General features: G+C 42.0%; 1 protein-coding gene across 3 annotated transcripts in view; it reads left to right on the top strand.

Annotated features, from left to right (window-relative positions):
- BEGAIN (brain enriched guanylate kinase associated) overlaps nt 1-21,818 on the top strand; it is a gene marked incomplete at both ends in the record, with an annotated part of 165,288 nt that extends 143,470 nt beyond the window's left edge. For all 3 annotated transcript variants that reach the window (XM_082484763.1, XM_082484764.1, XM_082484762.1), the window contains 3 exons: nt 13,638-13,745; nt 17,059-17,142; nt 20,445-21,818. In XM_082484763.1, the coding sequence (XP_082340889.1) occupies nt 13,638-13,745; nt 17,059-17,142; nt 20,445-21,818 (1,566 nt within the window). The remainder of the gene's footprint in view (nt 1-13,637; nt 13,746-17,058; nt 17,143-20,444) is intronic.
- Between the last annotated feature and the right edge of the window lie 3,639 nt (nt 21,819-25,457).

Genomic DNA, 25,457 nt, shown 5'->3' on the forward strand with positions numbered 1-25,457 from the left:
TGATGCTTTGCAGAAGAGTTTTTCAAAATCACTTGGTGTAACACTCAGAGGTATATCAAATGCTTCTGCGGTTGGGCTACCTCAAAACTCAGGGGCAACAATACTGGGCAAAGTCCCCCCATCTTGTCTCTGTGGCCCTGTGCTGTCCAAACGTGAAGCAGCTCCCTCCTGACTGTCGTGTAACTGTCATGTGCTTCTCACACCAGCTTTGCAAAGCCAGTATGGCAGGCTGCCTGTGCTGGAAAATGTCTCCTTCTGACACAACTGAGGCAATTCATGCCACTTCAAGTCCTTGCCTTGCCATACGGGCCGGAAACCAGACGAGCATCTTTCCATCTTCACTCAGGTGCTCTTAGCAGGCGGCAGAGCTCTTGTGCCACACTTTGCTTTAAGCCAGAACATTTTTAACTACTGATTGCAATCCAACTTCCAAATTCAACGGAAACTAAAGACAATGTTGAGCGATATGTCTCAAGGAACACTTGCAAAAATATGTTTTTTTAAAAACCGCAGCCTACATAAGCTTCCACCTCAGAGTCCTAAAAGAACTGGCTGAGAAGATTCCCAGCATCCTACTCTAAGCTAAATTAAAAATACATACTAATGTGTTAAGTTGATGTTTATTTTAAATAAGTCTCTGAATGTTGGGATACTTCTGAGAGGTGGAAAAAAATGCTCATCTGTACCAACATCTGGGAGGTCAAGCGTAGAATGGAGTAAATAGAGGTTGTACAAACCACAGTGATTGTTTATGACAATTATGTTCAGCTACTGGAAAACTAAATCACGGGAGATAAATAATGGAAGTCAACATGTTTTATGAAAAATTGTTAAATAAACCACAATTTCTTTAGCAAAGGCAATCGAGTAGATATATTTGGATAGTAAGACATGACGAGTACCACTTCATAGGACTGTGATTACAAAACTACCATGATACAGGACCAAAAGCATTTAGTAGATGGGTTGCAAAATTACTAACGGCCACTTCAAAACGTAGCAGGCATTCGGGTGTTTCCATTATATAAGAGCCTTTTCACAGGGCTGGATCAGGACAGCCCAGTGACTGGTAAAATTCTCAGCATTAATTGATGGTTTCAACAGTGTCCTAAAAGTAAACATAAAATTATTGCGGATAAAATGAGATAATAAAGAACATCAACGTCATTAAATGGTGACAACTAAGCATGTATTCAGTCAAAATATTCCCACAGACAACTAGAAGCATAAAATCTATGGAGCTGCTATGCAGATCATACCCCAAAAACGGGGAGAGGGAAGCGGAGGGAGGGGGTCGTAGTCTGGAAAGCAGTAACTCAGGAAAGGGCAGTGACTCTGAAGGTCACGGGCTGAACAATTCAACATGAGCTTCCAGCAGCATGCCATGGCAAAGACAACAACCGTAGTATCTGTATAACCACGGAAGACGTGAATAGAGTGGAATGATGATTTTGCCACACTTTCAGACAAGGGAAAATCCAGTTTGAAGACACTGGGTGAATTTCTGATATTTACATTTTTTAAAAGGGTGTGGGAAAGTCACCCAAGCTGGCTGACAACTGAAAAGTAAGACCGAAAAGTAAAGAGGCTGCCTTAGCAAGAGCCTCCAGGAGCTCACTTGTTCAGTGCAGTGAAGGAAAACTTGACTTGTATAAATGCCTTCACTGGGAGAAAATGCTAAATATCAGACAGCTTTTTAATCAGGCAAAACAAGAACGATGGCTACACGCAGGAACCAGACCTGTTCAGATGGGGACAAATGTTTGCAAATGCAGAGACATACAGCTGCTGTTACCCAGGGAAGTAACACATGCTCCATTTCTTGAGGTTTTCCTGTCAAAACCAGTATGGCAACAGGTCACTCCCAATAAATTTACTGAAAGCGTATCTCAGCTAGATTCACACTAATTGCAAAATCCCTTCATGCTGCTCTTCCCTGGGGACAATTACAGACCCAGAAAAGCGAGCTTTCCAGGAATTACAAGACTTACGTCTTGGGAGATATGGGTTCGGTCCTTGCCTCTGCCAAACATGATTTGTATGCCATTCAGCTAGTTTCTTAAAGTAACTTTCATTTTACCTAGTTTTAGGTGTCTAAAAGCTAAATGTCTATTTAGCATGTAAGTGTCTGAAGCGTTTTTATCCTCAGCATCTCTAACAGCCAGTGGAGAGAAGCAGGGCCTGTTGGAGAGCTGTTCCTCCAACAATTCTCAAAAAAATCACTATACAATGAGGAATTTCATGCTTTGAAAAAATCTCTATGCTGATTGTAGGAAGGCAGAAAGGTGACTGGCTTAAACTTGGACAATGACACTCTAGACGTATAAATAAGGGACGGTCTGCCTTAGCCTCTGCTGAAGAGGATATTAATATTTACAAGCTGCTGTGAAAATAATGCCTTAGAGACTTAATATTAATAGGAGATATATGAATAGCTATCGTAAATGGTATCAAGAGATCACAGTGTTCAAATTTTTGCAAAGCTCTAGGGTGAAAAAACCCTGAATCTTAAGATACTACAGGACAATATTCAGACTGTGAGCCAGATCTCTGAATGCCATAAAGAAATACTGAGGGTATTGAATCCATGTACACTTTTCTTAATGGCAAAGATAGATTAGAAGACCTGTTTCCCAAACAGAGGGGTTTTTTTCTATTTTAAATGGTAATTTTTCACCAGCCTGGCTTTCAGGATGCCAACAAAGTTGTGCCAGCACAGCTGAAGGGGCCGTGAGCTGCTGTGTGGCAGCAAAAGCCTTTTAAAGCAGATTCACCACTGAAAAAAAGGACTGTGGAGCTACAGTATAATGCAGAATAGTTAAGGAGGCACATGAAATTCCACCATAGCTCTAAAAATGGCACAGAGACTAGAGCTGATTCAAGTAAGACAGCTGATCTTAGGACACGGAAGAAAGGATGCGACATTTCTCTTGACCAAGAGGTAGAGTCTCCCTCATCTACACAAACTCTGGAGGCAACAGTTAAGGGACCGCACCGAACAGTAACATAAGGAACATACAGCAGTGAGCTTCCTATCTGCTTGTGGGAGCGAATCCTTTCATAAAAATATATCTGTGTTTTATTTTCTTTGGATTTGATCCCAGCAGTCAGATGGGGAGGAAGTGTTGCGCTTCCTTTATAGTAAAGCTTAATCAGTACACCCAGAGATCCATTCTGCAGCCTTTCCTTATACCAGGAGAGTTTACTCCCCAAACACTAGTCAGCAGGAACAGTGGCCCTGATATGAGGATCGAGTGCTACTATATCTAGCAAAGCCTCACGTGACCCCAACCATGCAGCAGACTTCACTCCAGCTCATTAGGACTCTCCTGCCTGTCCCTCCACCCAGGGCTTCTCAGGAATTCCAAAGGGACAATATTGAACCCATATAAAAAAGCATTACAACAACAATCACCCAAACAGCTCTGCAGAGAGCTGTGTTAGGAGACAGAGGAGACTTAAGTAACACGTTAGCAGGACTGGAAGCAAAGTTCTCTCTTTGTTCAAGCAATTTACATAATGACTCTTTTTCTTTTTTAGACTTTTTTCGCACTAGTTATTTAATAGAGTCATTATATTTGGCTATGGCAATTTGAGTTGGGATGCTGCCAAAAAGACACGGTTTAGCAGGGTCTGAGGGGCTGGGTATTTGAAGAGGGCATTTTACTTTAATGAACTTCCCCTGCTCTGCCTTGAAAAGAGCTTAGAGGGATTTTCTCACAATGTTCTCAAGGAGGTGGGGTTGACTGGGGGGAGGGGGGAGGGAACAACCAAACCTTAAATAGCTTTACTCAACATGAGATTTTACAAAGTAAATAACAGAGATATTTTTTACTAAAAAAAGGAGGGACTATTTCACCCAGAAAAGACACAAGTGCATTGTGCCTATTCCCTGTACTTGCCATTTTTCAGCCAGCTTACCAAATCTTTCCAATCAATATCCCAGTTGATGTTTCAATGTATATTAAGTACATTCAAGAGATGAGAAGTGCAGAATGTATAAAGGCATACACACATTGGATGCGGACATGTTTACACAGATCCAATTCAACAAGAGGAAGAGCCCTAGATGTGAGCTGGGGTAAAGAGGAGACAGAAGCCGAGAGGATAACAATAATACAGCAATAAGACTAATATCAGGACTACTATCGTGACAAGCACGCTGGGGAGAGCAGACCTGCTGTGGCTGACTCCGAGGTGGCAAGGCACCACCAAGCAGGGCTCGGACACAAATCTGGCTCAGCCCAAGTCTTTGCTACAAGAACGCATCTTGTGCACTCGAGTGCGAGTATCAGCCTAGAGAGGAAAAGTCAACCTCGCCACAGGAGTGTGATAAATCAGAGCAAAGTTTTCTGAGAGAGAAATATCTTAACTCCCAAAGGAGAGCATTTAGCTAAACAGTTATTTTAAGATAGCAATTACAGGGGGAAGGGGAGGGGAGATTCATTTTTCTTCTACACAACTAATTACTAAGAAAAAACGTCAAAAGGTGACAGGAAATGTGAATTTAAAAATTCCTAGAGCAGAACAAAGTCTTAAAGAGCAAAGTACTCTAAATAGTCTAGTCTTAGTTTTGTTATTTAGTTGGGAAATTGGTCTTGCATAAGTAGTCAACTCTAATAAGAATTCACTTGCATATTAAAAAAAAATCTGAAAATAATCTGAATGAATATAAGATTCCAAAGTTCAGAAACCCATGTTTTCCTTCCTAGGCCATTTTGCTGCTTTAATCAGAGAAATTAATGCAACTTTCTCTTCCCAGGCCATTTAAGTAGAGTCTAAGCAATATCCAGTCTCCACCAATTTCTCCATTTCTGCAGATGAACCTGTGTGGTTAGAAAGTTTGAGCATCAAACAATCAGTCATTAGAGTGACACCTTCAAGCTGCAAGCCTAATGAGCCTACCTTGTGTGGCCCGGAGTAGCGGTACTTCTCCTTTGCCACCCATTCACGTAACCTTTTCTTCTGTTTGCAAAATGTTTTGCTCCTTACCAGCAGCTCAGTTGAAGCCTCTATTCCTTTCATTTCGCTATAGTCATTCAGTTCTTTTCTACTTATTTTGATGAGCTCCTAGATAAAATCACAGAATAAAAAAAACCTTAAGCTATGGCAAGAACAGACAATGTAGTCTCTTCCTGAGCCAACCAAGCCTCACACAGCTGTCGCTTCCTTTTATCCCATGTGTTCGTCATCAGAAAGGCCTGCCACATTGGCATAATGTTCTTGCCGCTATCTTCTTTAAGTGGAAGAACCCCAACATGACATAGGTGTTTGCAGTAGGTAAAGCTTCTGGCACAAGGCACATCAACAACATATCTTCCCTGACCCTCCCAGAGAAGTGAGTATTTTAAAATCCTTAATGCCGTGCATTCGTCTCTGAAGAAGGTAGCCTTGCCTGCACCCATGGCAGCTTGGAAGCAGAAAATCACTTATCTAAAAACTAAATATCTGATATACCATAGAATAAATGTAAGTAATTAGTCATTACTCCTTACTGTAAAGTAACAGCATTCCTGAAAGCCAGGCTATATTAGCATTATGAAGAGGTGCTGAGACCAGGATGGGTGTCCTGGAGACTACTGCAGTGGGAAGCAAAGATGAGACAGTGGTACATCGTGAAGTGCAATCAGGATGCTCCCACGGGCTCTGCATACATTCCTACACATTCCTGCAGTTTTGTTTGTAACTTGACAAAGAATTACCTAATAAATTAGCTAAACGTTTGGCTCTTTTCCTCTAGTTGCTTGTAAAGATGCACATTCTTAAGCAGACTTGTGGATTCAGTGAGTCCATTAAGTGAATAGCTCCTTTGGATACTCATTTTACTGTTAAACCAAAATAAAACTGTTATACAGAGAAGTAAACCCAAAAATGCAGTACGTATTTAATGGTGCTCTCAAGCAATGATCAGCACCAAACCCTGCACCCCAAGGATCATGTCATGAACTGGCATCAGTTGACACAGTTTCATTATTTATTGAAATGCCTTTCATTATTCTCACTTGTTGTTCTCATCTTGTCAGTTGTCTGTTTTTATTACAGTTTCTGCCCATGGGTGCAAGTGAGTGTGAGTAGGGGATATCCATAGTTAGGCTCTTAACTGGCAGGTAAACTCACATAGCTCCAAAGCATCCATAAACACGCTCATGCTCAAACGCATAATCTGTCGTAATAAAACGAAGATCTGCAGAGCAGAAACTAGCATGCAGTAATGCTTAAAATGACAAATTACTGCAGAGAATGCCCGGTAATATCTGCAAATCTAAACCATATTTTGCTTTTTTATGGGCCAATTGATAAAACATATGTTATGCATATGGTCTATGGGGAAGTACCGTAAATAGAACAGCTGTTAACTTTAAGAGTTACAATAGGAAAAAGGTTTTCTTTCCACCACAAGTTTTCTCCTTCTTGTTTTCTTTACATTGTTGGATATGCTCCTGGCCTAGTCAACCCAGTTTCTATTTAAGAGTCTGTGAGCAAGATAAGAGGTCCCTTGGTTCAAACGTTGTATTTCAAAACTGCGCTTTGCTCAGCAGAGACCATGACAGAGCTGGGTGGGAAGAAGAGTGCATATAAGCTTGAACTAAGCTGCACTATTACCCTCTGTAGCAGTGAACAGTTTCCACGCCTGGTAGGCAAGACTATTGCACACTCTTCCAACCTGCAGCTCCACAAGAGATGACTATTTTTGTTTATATCTCACCAGGATATGAGAGGTGCACTGACAGATGCTATAAAATAAATTCATCCTCACTCATCATTGAAGTGCTGTCGTTGAACAATCACTGAGAATGCATGGAGCATCTAAGTGGCCTTTCTTTGTGATAGATAACACATTCTCATCCCCCGTTATTAGTGTAATTATTAGTAATAATTAGGTGTTGCTTCACTGACTCCAAAAGACATGCATTTACATGCACCAAGTGTAACCTGAGCTCTGTTTGAAGTCTTGATAGAATACCAGAGAGAACTTATACCACGTTCGATGCATATTTGGTCCCTATTTTATTAGGACCTATAGATGTATTAATTATATATAAAATCATCTTTGCACAACAATAGCAACATTTGCGTCTATGGCAGATGTCAGTATTTGCTAATAACAGGATTTTAAAATACCGTATAACATAACAACTCCAAACGCTGCATACCAGTTAACACAGCAGTCAAGTGAGGTATGGTAGCCATAACTTGTTAGAGAAATCACAGAATGATTGAGGTTTGAAGGGTCTTCTGGAGGTCATCTGGTCCAACCCCCCTGCTCAAGCACCCAGAGCAGGTTTCCCAGGGCCACATCCAGACACCTTTTAAATATCTCCAAGGGTGGAAAATCCGCAACATCTCGGGGCAACCTTTTCCATTGCTCAGTTACCCTCACAGTTAAAAGAGTTTCCTGATGTTCAGATGGCACTGCTTATGATTCAGTTTGTGCCCATTGCCTCTCGTCCTGAACCTGGGCACCACTGAAAAGAGCCTGGCTCCATCTTCTTTGCACCCTCCCTTCACATATTTATACACATTGATGAGCTCCCGCCTGAGCCTTGTCTTCTCCAGGATAAACAGCCCCAGCTCTCTCAGCCTTTCCTCGTAAGAGAGATGCTCCAATCCCTTAATCATCTTCCTAGCCATTTCTTGGACTCTCTCTCCAGTATATTCATAGCTGTCTTGTACTGACAAGCCTGAACTGGACACAAACGTGTCCAGATGTGGCCTTACCAGTGCTGAGTAGATCGCCTCCCTTGACTTGCCAGCAACACTTCTAATGCAGCCCGGGTTTCCTTTAGCTTTCTTTGTAGCAAAAGCACACTGTTGGCTCGTGTTCAACTTGGTGTCCACCAGCACCCCCGGGTCCTTTTCTGCAAAGCTGCTTTCCAGCTGGGTGTTCCCCAGCATATATTGGTGCATGGGACTGGTCTTTCCCAGATGCAAGACTTTACACTTCCCCTTGTTGAACTTCATGAGGTCCCTGTCAGCACATTTCCCCAGCCTGTTGACGTCCCTCTGGATGGCAGCACAACCCTCTGCTGTATCAGCCACTCCTCACAGTTTGGTGTCACCTGCAATTGCTCTGTTTTATCCTTCAGAGGATAATTTCAATGGGATTATAAAGTACCGCCTTAAAATATACAGTTCATGTTTTTAGAGTATACCCCTCACAAGTCCTTGCTCACCAGCTACAATCTACAGTACAACCATAAATACATTGCAGTTGCTTAGCAGATACCTTAGAGCACCTGTTGCTTAGCAGATACCTTAGAGCACCTGTAGCAGACGACACTAAACTGGGGGGGCGTGTTGATCTGCTTGAGGGTAGATTGGCTCTGCAGAGGGATCTGGACAGGCTGGACAGATGGGCTGAGGCCAATGGTATGAGGTTCAACAAGGCCAAGTGTCGGGTCCTGCACTTGGGTCACAACAACCCCATGCAGCGCTACAGACTGGGGGCGGAGTGGCTCGAAAGCTGCCTGGCAGAAAAGGACCTGGGGGTGTTGGTGGACAACCGGCTGAGCATGAGCCAGCAGTGTGCCCAGGCAGCCAAGAAGGCCAACACCATCCTGGCCTGCATCAGGAATAGTGTGGTGAGCCGGACTAGGGAAGTAATCATCCCCCTGTACTCGGCACTGGTGAGGCCTCACCTCGAGTACTGTGTTCAGTTTTGGGCCCCTCACTACAAGAAGGACATTGAGGTGTTGGAGCGTGTCCAGAGAAGGGCTACAAAGCTGGTGAAGGGTCTGGAGGACAAACCTTATGAGGAACGACTGAGGGATCTGGGGTTGTTTAGCCTGGAGAAGAGGAGGCTGAGGGGAGACCTTATCACCCTCTACAACTACCTGAAAGGAGGTTTTAGAGAGATGGGAGCTGACCTCTTCTCCCTGGCGACAAGTGATAGGACAAGAGGAAATGGGTTCAAGTTATGTCAGGGCAGGTTTAGATTAGATGTTAGGAAGCATTTTTTCACTGAAAGGGTTATTAAACATTGGAATAAGCTGCCCAGAGAGGTGGTGGATTCACCATCCCTGGAGGTGTTTAAGAAAAGGGTAGATGAGGTGCTTAGGGACATGGTTTAGGAGTGGTGGTGTTTTTATCAGGGTAGGTTAATGGTTGGACTTGATGATCTTAAAGGTCCCTTCCAACCTCACTGATTCTATGATTCTATGATTTGCAATGAAAAGCTCATGACTGATGCTCTGTGGGAAAAGCACTGAGCTAACAGTGTGAGTGGGCCGGTGGGGAATTTCTCCTGTGGAAGTGCTGTCTTCCTCCTGGGCAAGCACAGTAGTAAAGAAAAAACGTGAACAAAGTTCTGCCTGTATTCCACATCAAAAAAAAACATTGCAGCAAACCTCTGTCCAGGCATTCAGGATGGGATACCAGTGCCATTTTGGTGATATTTGTAACAGAATAAGTCTTGCTCTTTTTCTGTCTGTCATTCAGGCATTGCTTATTAAGAGGTATTTCCAAAAGCAAGCTGCTGGCCTGCCTTGGTGGTCACTACTACCATTATATTATTCTCACGGTAACATTTACAATGCTATGCTTTGAAATGTCCCTTACAGCGACATCAAGAACAGACTTCCTTTGCCATGTTTGCAAAGGCTGACATTTCCACAGACCTGCACTGCTCATTTGCAAAATTGAGACTGATTTTGAAAGGTCTGTACACAACTCCAAGCTCCCGCAGGACAGCGGAGACGACAGTAAGCAGCCGAGCCTTGACTAATAGGCCGACACTGCTTTATGGTAGGACACTCTCCAGCTGTGGGGAAGCATTGAAGGGAGACTGAAACATTAGCAGAGAGACAGCCAACTTTTAGGCTGCTCCATTTCTGCTGACGGACTAGAGTAGGAACCTTTGTGGATCCGCTAATACACGAGAAAAGCAGATCTTTTCATCCAGCTTTTTTTACCTTCCAAAAAACACTGATTTATTAACTATTTCATGATGTAACAACCTACCAAAACTCTTTTCATCCCATTATACCATGGATAACAGGTGCAGGGACTAGATGATACCAAACACTTTTGAAAATCACATCTTATATTTTTATAGATCTGTGAAGATATGAGAGATATTGTCACTATGATAGATACAAATTATAAGAAAAACAAGGTTCCAGACAGAGACGATGTCTTTTGGTATATCATTTGATGCCATTGTGAAGAGCAGATACCAAATTCCTTCAAGAGATCTGGGAAGAGAGCAGTAAGGCTCACGCTGAATCCAAGCTAGGAGCAAGGGCTCCAAGCACTTGGTTCCCTCAACATTAGTATCAGTGCTGTGCGCTGCTGGAGTCACCCCGCAGTACAAATTTGATCTGACTGAGACGTGGGCACATGATTGCAGTTCTCTCGACTCAGTCAGACAGTACGGAGCTGCATTCCTTTATGCTGGCTCCGTGCCGGGGGAGGAGGCAGGGGCAAGATGCACTGAGCTGACTCAACAAAGATTTCGGAACAAAGATCCACCATCGCTCGGCCCATTGCAGTCTATAGCGATGACATTTTGGAGTGGACTTCAGGAGCCCTCAGTCCAGCTGTAAGCTATTGGCATATCAATAACACCATTAACTTAAGCTGTTATTGAGTTTTGAGAGACACGTTGTTAGCACCTGCAGAGCAGAAAGCATTGCCAAAAGGAGAGCGGAGAGGTCACCAGCCTCATTCAAGAGCAGGAGGACCGAGCATCTAAAAACTACCAGCCATAGAGGGATCTGCCAAAAGTAGTTATAAGTAAAATAAGCATTTCTGCTTGAAACTCGCAATCATAGCACTGATGTTATGATTCCTGTCCTCCTTTCATCTCTCTCTGAAATCTGTACCTGATGCTGAAAATATGATTGTCTGACTGCAACTGGAGCGCTCAAAGATGCAGTCCCCAGTAATCAGCCATCCTTTTAATGTAGTGATCCAGTACTACCATGCCATCTCCTCCAGTTGCACCATTTTCCCCAAGATGATGTCAGGATTAAGCCTCTGTCCTCTTATTGCCACCACTGGACCACAATAACATCTGGCTGAAGCCCTGAACTTTTAAAGATGGACACACAGTATGTGGTCAATATGCCGAAGCCTTTCAGGGTCACTTCCACCCTTAGGCTACCTCATTTTGCCACAGTGGGACAGACCCTTTGCTCATCTCAACAACACTGATTTCCAGATAAATATGCCAAAATATACTGGTGGAGAAGAATAGGACTGGACTTTCTTTCTCACTCCCTTTGCACAGCGCTGCTGAGATGTTTACGACTTTGGTGTCTATGTGTTGACCTGTATAGTATAAATTTGGACTGAGGCAAATTTTACAGTTCAACAAATAATAGAAAAGATTTTCTAAAGCCACACTTGGTCAGATGCAAAGTCTGGAAAACATCAGCCCAAAAGTTATCATAATTGAAATAAAATGAAACCATAACTCAGTCAGATTCAGCATTGCTCAATGCAATGGAAAATACTGCTTCCAAAGCTTGAATCTGCTGCCCTTTTATGAGTACCTCTCTGTGCTGAAGACTATAAATCCTTGATCAGGTGATCTTTCCTGAACTGTAAAATATATTGAGTCAAGTTCAATTTGGTTAGGCAAGAGCAACACTCATTGAAATCAAAGAGACTTAGAGCAAAAGGGGATCCTACAAATCAGCTGCCCTGGCATTGACGATAACTTGTCATACAAGGATGAATAAAATCTTCAATACAAATGGTTATTTGGAAGATTAAATCTGTACTCAGTGGGCCTGGATCCTTCAAAAGCATGAAATCACTTGGAAATTTGAGGGGACACATTTTTCCCAGGTACTCAGCTCGCTGCAGATGCCAATATAACACTTCATTATGCAGTTGAATACCTTTGAAAATGCAATCTCCAGTCATACGCTCTAAGGAGACAGATTTCCAGAGGTGCCCAGATGTCCAGGAGGTTTACAAAGTGCCTAGCTGTTTAGTTCACAATAAAATCAATGCGAGTTAAGGGCCTCATACAAAACCATATCGATCCGTCTAATTAAAAAACGCAGCCCCTAAGATCCTGTGTCTTGTTAAAATCAGTGAGGTCGGAGCTCTCGCAAGCTCTCAAAGCTACGCTTTGGCTTTCCATGACATAGTCCCCAGGCAGCTCGTGGGAGCACCCGATCAACGGGAACGAAAAGAGGAGAGGTGCCAAGCCTGAGCCAGCCTCCCGGCACAGCTGGGCTGTCGGGACGGAAGTCTTGCAAGAGCGGGGAACGGATGGTCCGTAGAAAAGCCGACATTAAAACAGGCCAGTCCACATCTTCACAAAGAGACTTCAGTCATAACTGCGCAGTTTACAGCAAGCCGTGGGTTTGCTGAGACCATTTGAGAAGGTGTTTTTCTTTAAATAGCGACGTAGGATGAGAGTTGCGGCTTCCAATTTAATCACCCTTCTTTAATATAGCCTGGTGCTTCGCAGCTGGGTAATTAACCTTGATATTCATTCGGACTTCGAAACACATAACTCCCATTGCTGTCAATTAACTGACAATGGCGGCTGTGTGTTGATGGAAGATTTTTGTGTGACCCTGGTAATATGGCATTTGGGAAATTTCAGTAGCTAATACGATCAACCTGCCGGAGAAAGTCCTTCACAAATTACTCTAACAATTTTAGAATGGGAAGTGAGATTGTGAATTTGTCGCTGGATTGAGTTCGCAAAACAAAAGGGGTGTACATGAAAGTTTACCCTACTTTCTGTCCTTATCGCAATGCTGCTTTCTAAAAGATCCCTCCAGATAATTGGCAAACTTTCTTGTTATCATGGTCTTGTACAGCTCTGAGCGCAAGGAAGATGCCTTGATCTCAGCCAAAGCATTCGGAAGCTACCATACTTTTTAATACTAACGTAAGGCTGGAGGCAGAGTTATAAAAGACTGTTACAAAATAATTTTTGATATATGAAGTGGTGCAACAAACACTGCAATATGAAAATGGGACACAGTATGGGAAAGGCCAGCGGCACTTTACTTTTCCCGCTGATTTCTTTGCATTTATAATAAAGAGTTACAGCCTACTGGTAACAAGATTAAATTAGTGGGCAGCAAGAAGTTGAATCAGACTATTTTTCTGTTATCCCACAGTGGGTCACATTCTGCTAATGAGTGTTAACCCTGCAATCAGGCAAACATTCATCTTCAGAAAGGAACAACCTCGTTTAGGGCTTTTAAAGCAGCCAGCACGGTCAACAGCTAAAAAGAAATTGGCTCAAACACAGCTACTTTCCTTTTTAAATATTGTTCTTCCTCCCCGATGAGAATGGGACCTAATGGCGCCAGTGAAACGTTCCCGTAGCGAAAGCCAAGAGCAGCCCAAGCCCCGTCCAGGTTAGAAGCCCTGCCTTGTGCCCGAGAAGGAATAGCTGGTGCTCAGTGGAATGCTCTTGCACAGGCTAGCGACAGCCTTTTGTGAAGGTTCCAAATTCTGAGCTCGATTTGACCTCCGTACTTCCAAAGTGCATTGCCTCATCTGCTGCGTGAAAATAGCAAAAAAAAAAAAAAAAAAAGAAAAAAAAAATTATTGGTCTGTTGTGCTTTTCCCTGGATTTGAGAATAACATCAACCTTTGGGCCTTTTTTTTGAAATATTCTGACAGTAGCAAAGATACTGACTACTCCATTTTCTACACAGGGTCAACATTATGAAGAGGAAAAACGGGCTTTGAGCCATGAAATTATTGCACTCAATAATCACTTAATAGAGGCCAAGGTGACAATAGATAAGTTGTCAGAAGACAATGTAAGTATTTAATTTTGAATACATCTTGAGATTATATTCAGAAACAAATTATGCCATGTACTTCCCACGGAATTATAGAATAATTTCTTGCTGTTTATGTAAAATGTAACTTGTCACCTCGACCATTAAAATTCGTGTGTGATGTTCCCAACATTCTGTAAATTCAGCTCTCCTTAAGCTATGGGGTTGGGGTGAGACTTTTCATTGATATTTTTCTCCTTATGTCTAACCTAAAAATTGATAAAAAAAGAAATCTGAGAAATGGAAATATTCCCGCATTGATTTTGCCGTGGGTTTCAGTCTAGTACAGCAAACTGGTGGAAGCGCATGCTCAGAGCTATTACGTGAACACATATATGAGTGGACGATTCATCCTAAGGATTTTAGGCACAGTGTAGAGCACTACGTTTCCTGCAGTCCCTCTGGTCCTTCAGTCTTTGCTCACTGAAATGGGGTGCCCAGCACAAGGGAGGTCTGCTAGCAGAAGATAGGATTGACCCAACCTAGTGGTCAGACCACTGCAGGAAGCGGGACCCAGGTTTTCCCCAGCTGTGGTTCATGTGTAACAATTTACCTGTCTGTGTGGCACAAAACATGGAATATCTCTGGCAATTGTCGCCCTGCATCTCATTTAACACTGCTGAAAACCGGCATGTGTACTGCAGCTGGCAACCAAGCTCATGAGAACCTTCCAGAGACAAACCTAAAAAGACAGCAGAGAACGGGAGATTGCAGGCATTTAGTGCATTATTGTGCCATTCCTCAGACACTTAATAAAAAATTCATCTACAGAAGACATGTTTCTCTTAGCACTTATTTTTCAGCATCTTGCATCCAACCTTCCCATATTTCATACGAACTCTTAATCATAGTAGGGAGCATTTGATCCCATTGACATGCCTGTTGATGTCGGTCGTTCCTATGCGATTAGTAGCTTTCCAACGGAAACAAAGAGTTCACAATTTGACCCTTTGCTTTTATTGAAAATGACTAACTCAGCTGAAATCAGTAGAGTTATTTCAGTTTTAAAATAGAGGGGAGGGAATTGTAAAACTCTCCCAGGAAGTATTCATGCATTTACACTACTTCACGAAGTCAGGTTTAAGCCTACATTTGAAGAAGTGTTTTCAATATTCATAGTTTTTAAAAGGTGGCTTAGCCTTGTCTGGAGTAACGAGTACTCTTCTTCCAAGAATTATTTTGAACTCCTCTGAACATTAGAGTATAATCCAGAAGCCCCAAAGAACAGCAACACTTCTTCATACTTGAGGTCAACTCACAGACAAAATCCTGCCCTTAGTTATGTAGCATCACTAATGAAAGTAAAGTTTAATTTCCAAATTTTAAAGTAAGGAACTGTGAAGCAAACCATTAATGTTATACCTAATAAGTAGAGGCAGTGTTAAACTGAAGAAACCTACATGGGGAGAACATGTTTTTGTCTTGCCAACGTTTCTTCCTTTGATTATATTTCCCCTTATTCTTCTGACAGATATATAAAATTATGCTTTTGATGGAAAAACATGTTTTAGACTATGGAAAACACTTTTGGCATTAATGGCTGATTACTGTTCTAGTTACCAGTTTCCATTCGGAGAAACATTAAAAGGACAGTAAGTCCCTCCAGCCGCGCGGCATGTCCCAGCATGTTGAGGACAAAGCACACGTGGCACATTCAACTTGCATGTAATTTTTCGGTAGTAATTTTCGAAGCTGCTAAAAATAAAGTGTCAGAAATGCTTTTTGTGCTCTCCATGACAACCGCTTCACAGAAACAGAGCCTCACAGCTTCTGAAGAAAGGACTAGATTTTGGAGTGATTTCATTTTTCTGTGCCTCCTAGTAATGCCATACGGGACTTGGCGTACTGGTTTGCACTGTACATTGTGCAGCAACATATTACGTGTTTACTGTGCATGTAACAGGTCAGAATCACACGCAGCAGATTTTGCTCTTAAATTGAATTCTTAGATTCCTACTGTTTGCATCTGTTTTCAGGAGTAAAAATAGTTTGTACTGATATAAAATTTAAGGCAGAAGTGGCATGTATAAAAAACTTACCAACCAAGAGCATCTAAAGGCCCCTGAATACGTAGATATAACAAACTAACGATCATAGGAAGAATACATTTACTAACCCCGTGCCTCACAGACTCCCAGGAACATCTGTTACACCTGTTATTAAAGGATACCTTTAAAATGGTATTCCAAAGCAGGGAATTTCTACCTTTCCTTTTCACAGAAAATGTCTGTATCAGTTTTTAAAAAAACAAGTAGAACAGTAAAAATCGTCATGCAATAAAATTATAACATTTCAGTATTTAACACCTTTTCTCTATCAACATTTTCTAATTTTTACAGATTATCACAGCCTGGCATCCATAGTACCTTTACTTTGTCTGTCATCTCATCTATGCACATCTAGAAAGAAAATTTCTGAAGCCAACTTTGGTTTTAATGGCAACTAGATCAGGAGAAGCAACATACAACTCTTACCTCCAAGGACCCAAAGAGACTGGTTAAAGGATAGAGTTACAGTCATGTGGGCTAAATTAAATTTAGATGAAGGGCAAATCTGTGTACTGAATTTTCCCATTAAATAGGCTGTGGGAGCCGTTCAAAACAAAAATAGTATAAGTGGTTTGGTTAAATTCTCTGTTTCCCTGTGTGGCGTTCTCATGGTAATTTCTTACCCAGTAAAAATATCCTGTTCTGCAGCATCATGTATTTGCGGTGAGATTTAATATATTTGTATAGCTGCATTCTGCAAGATATGAAAGGAGACAGAAACCAGCAAGAAAGTTTCATAAAGAAACAAAGGCCACCTTTTTAAAAAACAATACAATGTATATTTCCGCAGTGAATTTCTCCCACAGTCTCATAAGATTATTTAAGCGTTTTCTAAAGCAGTATCTTAGTGCTGATCTGGATAATAGTAAAAATTGTCTGTTCTTTAATTTTCTTTTTGCTTAAAAGATCATGTTTATTTTAGCCTTCGTAGCGTCATACATATTAACAGTATAAAGTCCAGTTCCTAACAGTAAGTATGCATCTTTTGAAATGCAGATTACTCTTCTGTTGTAACAGTTCTCAAAATTTTCCTTTTAGTAATTTTATCAGCCCTCACGGAGCAAAAGGGCAAACATCTCGGCACCGTGCAAGAAACACGGAATCTTAACGTATTTAAAAGTTGAAGTATGCTCCAAATTTTCCCAAAGTCAATTTTTAAAAGATTGCTCAGGCGTGGGAGAAAAGCTGAAAGCCACAAGCTATTTGCAAACTTTAAAAAACAAGCTATTTTCTGTTTTTTCTAGGAGCTCTATAGGAAGGACTGCAATTTAGCTGCTCAGTTGCTCCAGTGCAGCAAGAATTACGACAGGGCACATAAGCTTTCGGAGGTAATGTGACCGAACTCGGTAAATATTCAAGGAAATAAATATTTTATGGAAAGCGGGTTATTTTACATGTATCAATTCCAGAACTCGTTTGCCCGTAAGGTTTCCACGTCTCCCCCCATCACCACCTTTTTAAGCAAGAGGAGGGCTTGTGCACCTGCTGGTATCCTCTGCAGCTGAGGGAGGCGCTGACAAAATCACAGCTAGTGATGGAATTCGGATGGACTCTCTTTCCCAAAACCTCTGCTATCGGGCGGAATGGGCCTAGCGCTGATCACATGAAAAATAAAGGTTTTAGCAAAACCAAAGAGCTGAGAACTCTCTACTGCAAAACGCTGGGGGGAGGAGCGGGGGGGGGGGGGGGTGAGAGCATGGAAATGACAGGCATCAGAGATTCTCATACAATCAATTTTCCTCCTGAAGCCATTTTCCAGTCCAGCTAATTTCTAAACCTGAATTTTAAAATGGACTGACAGAACAAATATCTTTTTCTAAAGCAACCAGAGCACTGCAAGATTGATTTCCAAGGTGTAAACTTTAATTAATAATCCTCGCTTGCAAGGAAACGAGGCCTGAGAAGCGGACTCCTTAAAGGGGAGGCAAATATTACCTTAGTGAAGAAGACTGCTTTGGGGATGCAGGCCCTACACAAAGCAATGGCACCTTCCTCATGTCTATTGCTTCGGTGAAGGTCATGGAGAACAGCCTCCCCTTCATCAAACCCATCAACTTAATGTCGTGTGTCCCCCCCCCCTCCCCCCAAATGGTCTCTCTTGTGCAATTCTGTGATGGAGTAATGGCAAATTGAATGTGGAATGTATAAACCATTTCTAAGCCAGCAGACCGCTTCAGAGCACTAAGCAACCCTGGTGAACATGGAGAGAGGAGACCCTTCTGTCAAATGGGAAATGACTGTCTGGAATTAAGACAGAACTTCCAAATTAAGCCTTATCCTGGTCCTGTTATTTTTTGCTGGTAAATGACTTCCCTTAGCAATTCATATCCAGGAGTTATCATGACATCACTCACACTTGAAACCACCCCACCCGTTAGCAGGAATTAGGACCTTAAAAGTACTTAGTGGTTCACTTTTGCAGAAAACTATCACAAATGTGGGATCTCCCCACAATTTCTCAGACTGTCATACACACGATTAAATAGGCAATGTCTCCTCTCATAAGTCCTAGTATTTATTAATTTAGCAAGTGTGAATGTGCTGTCACAGCCAATAAATTCCTTACAAATGCAAATATTGCCTGACAAAATACTGCATATTATCCAGAAGCCTGAACTGTAGTACAATATAGTAATGTGACAGCGATATCATTTTAGTAATTCCAGTTTCCAGTGTAATGCCCAGAAAATAATGTTCTTTTTCTTAATGTTTTTCATAATCTTAATATTTTTCATAATCCAAGTAATGTATATAAAATAGATCAAACGGCAGTGTTACAGGATACTAAAATAAGAGCTGCCCCGTACAGCAGTTTCACGTTAAATGGACTGTATTTCTTTTCCTCATTTCTGTGGCGATTTACAGCAGCTCTATTTTACAGCCCGTTTATTCAATCTTTGTTGCATCTGTACTTACTATGACTACTATTGCTGTCTGCCAGCAGATTGGCAATGTCACACTCTTTATTTCCAATGGACGACATATGAGATAATTAACAACATAATGATTAATCCAAAATATCCTGGAGGGTCTGTCAGGTGAAAAATCTCTCATCCTACTCCACATTAACAGGAATGCCATTTCACAACATGCCATAGTTTGATTACATTGAGTTTTGGGGATTAAATCAACTTTAAAAACTTCCCAGTGAAGCTAAAAGAGGAGCTCCATATCTTGTACGGTGTGAGATGGCTCCAAGGAGCAGGCACCTTACATTTCTCATGCCTAAAATGGGGAGGGGGGAAGAACAAACCACTCCTGTAGAGGAACAAGAAGGGACTGCGATTGTTGGGGCTGTAAGGGTAACCACCGATTACGTGGGAAAGAGGAATTTGTTTTCTACTTGTAAAAGAAAAGTACTGAGTAAATCAGAGTTCAGCCAAGCCTTCAGGGGCTAAATTCTTCAGTGGTGTAAATCAACACGGATATCAAAGGAGCTAACACAGTCACAAACTCAAAACTTAGTCCTAACGTGAGTTCTTTTGATTTGCATTAAGACATAATGAGAGACAACCATCACGCAGCACTCTCTCATATCACTGTCTGATCATTGGCGGAGCTCTGAAACGAACAGTGCAGATAAAACCTGACTGGCAAGCATGCGTGGTGACACCCGTGTCGGCATTACCTACCAGGCTTTTGAGCCGCACCAAGGAACGCGGGCTCTCAGTCTCTTCTGGTCCACATGATAGAATGGCAGGTGGAACCACCATCCACAGAGCTGATCCTGACTTCCCCCCAAAATATATGATCTCTGATGCGTAACAGGCATATTGATCAATCCTGACTAGTCTGTCACAGGACTCATAATGTAAATTTGGGTCTCGGCTCTTATTTCTGCCAGTGTAGCAAAAAACTAGAAAAGCAGTCAGGTAGTGGCTGCTGGAAGAGGAGAGGACGTTGAGGCTTATATGGTGGGTGGATGTGACAAAGCGGTGTCCAAGTGCTGGGACAAGGTAGCCGGTTTGATTTGCTTCTTCCCAGCACAGGAACACTCCTGTCACGCAGCCAGTACTGTTGCTTTAAGTGTCAGGGAAACCAACTTTCCCGCCTCTTCAGACAGCATTGTTTATCGAATGCCACGCTGAAGGGCAGGAGCCAATTTGGCACCAGGTCGGAGGCAATATGAGCTTGAAGATAGGGGAAAGAAGAACAGAATAGATCTGATTTCTCCCTCCTCTTTCCTCACCCCAGCAGAGACCTCTGCATCCCCCGTCCCCCCCCCAGACGCCAACCGCGAATTGCACTCATGCACACAGTCTGGAAAGTGTTGCTGTAGGCTGTAATTCCCGACCGGCCTTTTTAAGATCATTGTTTACTACACTCTTTACATCAGTCCTATCCAACCTGAATTAATTTGGAAGGAAGCATTTCAATTTCACACTGTTTTCCATGAGGGGAAGCAGATTAAGACTTCCAAATGTCAATAAATGAAAGTCATTTGATTACGTTTGTTTTCAGAAACGCACAAAAAGATTGTGGCCATCACATTAGTCAAAGGACCGTATAGAGTGAGCTACGCAATGTCATAAACAGCACTCATCTATCACTGTTGTATAAGGCCAAGCAGGCACCAGTATTGACGTGCACCTTTTTCTCCTGTCCCCTTTGCCATCTCTTTATGTTATAGTTGCCATCTGACTTTCAGGAAAGAGTCAGCATCCATCTGGAAAAACACGGGTGCAGCCTTTCTGTCCCCTTGTGCCACACATCTTACGCTGATACCATACCCACTTGCGTCATTGCCAAAGTACTGGAAAAGCCAGATCCAAACAGCTTGTCTTCACACTTGTCAAGCCCATCTACGAGGGATCTCAATTTTCAGGACTCTGCTGGAAAACTTGGACAAAGGCCCCAGTACAAGTCGGACATCTACTGCAGCGACACCGCCCTTTACTGCCCCGAGGAGAGGAGGAGGGAGAGGAGGCAGAGTGTGGACACACAAGTGAAAGACGTGGGGTTCCTGCGGTCCCAGAACTCCACGGACAGCACCGTCGAAGAAGACGGTTTCCATTCCAGCTTCTCTCACGAAGCCTTCCCAGAGTACATTACCTCTCTGCCAACCTCCAGCTCCTATTCCAGCTTCAGCGTCACATCCGAGGAGAAGGAGAACGCCCAAGCCAACACTCTGACAGCCTCTCAGCAAGCGATCTACATGAGCAACCGAGACGAACTGTTTGAAAGAAAGTCACCTGCAGGTTACGAGCATCAGGGAAGCCCTAGGTTTGCCAAGTCCAAACCTGCGCAGCACATGGAGCTTGCTGACGACAACGAGAACTCGCCCACTTTTACTAGGACTCTGCCTCCTTATGCAAACGAACCTTTTCATTTCTCAGCCATAGCCCCGCAGCAGGCTTTAGTCAATCAGAAAATGAGGAACGAGTGCAGGAGCACCCACCTCTCAGAAGAAGACTTGCCTGGGCGATGGAGGCAACTGAGCGTGGAGGACATTGGGGCGTACTCTTACAGGAACACTGGCAGGCTGTCGCCCTGCAGTTTTTCCGAGCAGTACTACAGCAGCCCTATTAAGAAGGGAGACAGCCGAACAAGCCCCATCTATGCTAGTTACAAAGCAGATAGCTGCTCGGAGGGAGACGATATCTGCCAAAGCAGACTTGTGGATTCTTGCTTCCTGAGAACAGACGGTGGCCTGAATATTGACATCAGCACTAGCTGTAAACAGGACAAATTGCCCGCTTACAAAACAAAAGAATCAAGAGACCAAAAAAATGAAAGGATCACCGTCCAGTTATGCAGTAGCAAAAACATCGAAAATAGCCCGGTATTGAAAAGGGAATACGTGGACGTGAGCCCCAACAGCTCAGCAGAGTCCCTCAACCAGAGTTCAATGGAGGCTTCAGAAATCCACCAGTCTTCCATGGAGCAAGGAAGCCATTCGGGTATTCACAGCAAACAGCAGCAGTTTCAACGGACTGGGAGTACTGGTTTGAGTCGGAAGGACAGCCTTACAAAAGCACAATTATACGGAACCCTTCTGAACTAGGCATCTTCCAAAACGGCAATAAGACAACAAACAAAAGGAAGCAAACAGCATTTGATACTTCTAGTGAATAATACGCTTCTACGAAACAGGATTATTATAAAATATATATTCATACTGGTACTATATGTTTAAAACAAAATCTCTTCAAAAATGTTATACAGCACTTTTCACTTAACATCCTTTCCACGTGGGAGACCGTCCCCTCCCCTCTTTTATAAACCTGAAATATTTTTATAAACAAAATGGTATTTATTAGACTATCCTAAGCTATTTGAGCAGAATTCTTTTCCCTTCAAGTAGGTTTCTTATTTATTTTTTGTGCATGAGGCCATCTGTGCCTAAACTCTTGGAGGAAAAGGGTAAAATCATGACGGCGGTGATCAAAAATAAATCCACCTGATAAAATACCATAAAATGTCATGTGAAAAAAAAAAAAAAAAACCACAAAAAGAAACAAGAACGGTGAATTTGAAGAAGTATATTTTTTAACAAGAATGGAATTGTATCTTAAGTTATTTCATACAAATGTATTTATGAGTGACTAATGTATGCACAAAGTGATACTAATATTTTGTTCTTTTAATCCACTGTGTTTCTGCTTTCCTATTTTTCCTTGTATACTACCTCAAAAGTAATTGAGGGTTTCTTTGTCACATTTTCTGTAGGCTTGCATTTATATTGTCTAAAATGCATGCAGTGTCATAATTAATACTGTATTTTGCATTACTTAATAAAAGACACCAGTGGAGATATTTTGGGGTGGGTTGTTGTTTTTTTTTTTTTTCTCTCATTAAAACATACCCTGGACAATAGAACGTGGGATTGCTCTGGGTGGCATCAGTCCAGCAAAAGTTAATGAGTAAAGCTCCAGGTTTATGTTACTTTCTAAAGGAGTCGTCCTTTCTCTGTAAGCTCCAGAGCACTGGTTCTCAGTCTGCAGCCCCTGGGTGCGGAAGGACAGCTTCTCATCCGCCTGTGAAAAGTAAACAAGGAAAACAAACTGTTAATCCAGAGGCTTCAACCCACTAGGCAGGGCTCTGCACACTGAAAAGAAAATGGCAAACAACTTGAAATGTTGTGACTTAAGCTCCTCCCCTGTTACACACATACTCGACACAATCTTTTAGGTCTTCAGGGCTGTTACCTTCCACAGTTTTCATATGTAGCTTGGTATTTCTGACAAAGAGATTTTTCTGAAGCTTAAGGAAAGTCTGTCCCTCTGTAGCCTATGGGAAGTTCACCTCTGGCTCTGAGAGCTGTAGTTTTACCTGTAGCTCTTGCGTTTCCTCCATAGAGTTTTCTGTTTCTTGCCATTTCACCACCAATGAGCATAAAACTTGGACAGCAGCAGAAGGAAAAGAGAAGAAGAAGAGGGGAAAAACAAAAAAGGGAAAAAGGGAAATCTTGTGGACTTCCTTCCCAGCTTCAGTATTGCTGCTTGGTAACAGGCAGAATACAGCAATATAAATATTTAATAATTCTTTTAAGTTGTGTTGATTGAACATGTATCCTGTACTTGAAATACAGACTGTTACCCGCTTGTGCATGGGGAAAGACCTTAGTGCAATAGGTGGTAGTAATCAGTGAGATCAGTGTGGAAGTCAAAAATAGTTCCTTATAAAGCTAAAATAATAACCTACCATTCAATACCTATTAAAAAAAAAAAGCACATATTTTCTGCTGATTCTCTGAAAGCAGTCACCTGGCAGGTAGCTATCAACCAGGAATACAGAACTGCTCATTTCCCACATAAGCATCTTAAATCAGGAGGCCACAGATTCAATGCATTTGGCATCAACAATTCCTACTGTCCTCCGCAGTCTTCATGGGTAATATAAAAATGCGACCGTTGCTGATGTGTGCAAACACTTGCTGTGCTGTTTTGAAGATCCGGCATACAGTCCCTACAGTACCTCTGAGACCAGGAGCAGCACCATGAAGCACAATGGTAGCTAGTAATATCACATGCTGGTGAGGCTCAACATAACTCTAAAGTGAGGCTTATTTCAGTACAAAAGCTGTAATACACCTTGTGCTTTTATGCTCCCATGCTTGCTCACAGTGAGTGCGAGTGGCAGGTCATGCCACTAATAATTCCATGAAGTCCATAAAACTCACATAGAATAACGTTCCCCAAGGCCAAATGCTTCTTATGGCAGAATCTGACTGACAGTGCGGGGGCTTGGAGATCCAAAAAAGTTGTTATTTCCCTTTCAAAACACCAAGATAGAAAAGAGACGTGAAAAAATCTCACTGTTGACTCATTCAGGTATATAAAATTAAGACAATCTCTAAGGCAAGACATTCATTTCTCTGGTCAATGAATACAAGGATTTGTATGCAAGAAGTGAAAATTAACTGTTATGTCACCTAAAAAAATATGTAAGCTATGGAAGAATAAATCGTGACATTTATGAACTGGAACACAGTATCAGACTAATCCTTTTATAATATCATTCATTATTTGACACTAAACTGCTATTTTGGCAATTACACAAAATTAAGTTTCTGCTAGATATTATACATCTTATTATTTAATATCCTGTTCTATTATGTTCTTTCATACTACTGCAGTTTCAAAGTCTGCTTCTATGCCTCACTTGACTCTTTTTCCCAGTTTAGGTGTACTAATATGTAGACCGAAACCATCCTTTCCAGCCAATTAGTACTGGGTTTTCCTTGTAAAATTGCCTATAGCCTTGTAACACTTTCCTGTAACAAATTCTGTCACAGATTCTGTCACAGAACAATATGTAATTTAAGTAATTTACCTGAATTTTCTCAGTTTTACGGGTTTAACTATGATTCCATTTAAGTTTTCAAAACAAAAAGACCTTTGAAAGATTAAAATAAAATATTCCCTTTTTTTTTGGCACATTCTGTTTTGATTTCGTGAGACAACCACAGAGTGAGACCTGAGGCATAAGACTAGAAAGATACTAAGTGTTTTCACAATAGGTTTACATTTTCTTTGTGGCGGTGTTTTAATTTTTTCCTTACCTTCAGTTTTCACACTGGGAGAAAATCATCCTGAAAATCCCATCGTGGAGAAGATTTTTGGAATATATCGCTGGCGATATTAAAAACTGCCTACCCGCTTTTCTTCGCTTGGTCTCTCCAGACTCACCGCAGTGCACTGTGACTTTAGGAGGGCTCTGTTGTGCCACCAGACAACATGTTTGGCCCAAATACAGATATAATAATCGCTGAGTTTTTATGAGGTTGACCCTGGTTAAAAATAGACAAAGCAGTAGAGGGAGGGAGAGCAAATCAATATCATCTTGCTCAGAAAGAGAAGATATAGTTTGACCCAGGTGAAAGGGGTGGTAGACCTGTCTGCCCCCGCGTTTCTCGGAGCAATTACCTTCTGTAGGACATTTCTGATGGGGAAAAGCATCTAAAACGTTGTCCTCAGAACTGGGTACTTCCATTTTTTTATTCAAGCAGGTGTGGTTTGATGAGCTTGACTCTTGTGTTCATTTAATAAGTGATTCCAGAAATGCAAAACAACAGATCTTCAGCCAAAGAAAAGTGGCTGAGAATTTGCCTTGAAATACCTTTTCCCAAGGACATAAACGCCCGATTTCCTCTTTAGCGTTATAAAAATGCCATTGTCTCCATGTCGCCACAAAACCTCAC

This window comes from Vanellus vanellus (genome assembly GCF_965231255.1).
Source record: "Vanellus vanellus genome assembly, chromosome: 6".
Taxonomy (NCBI): domain Eukaryota; kingdom Metazoa; phylum Chordata; class Aves; order Charadriiformes; family Charadriidae; genus Vanellus; species Vanellus vanellus.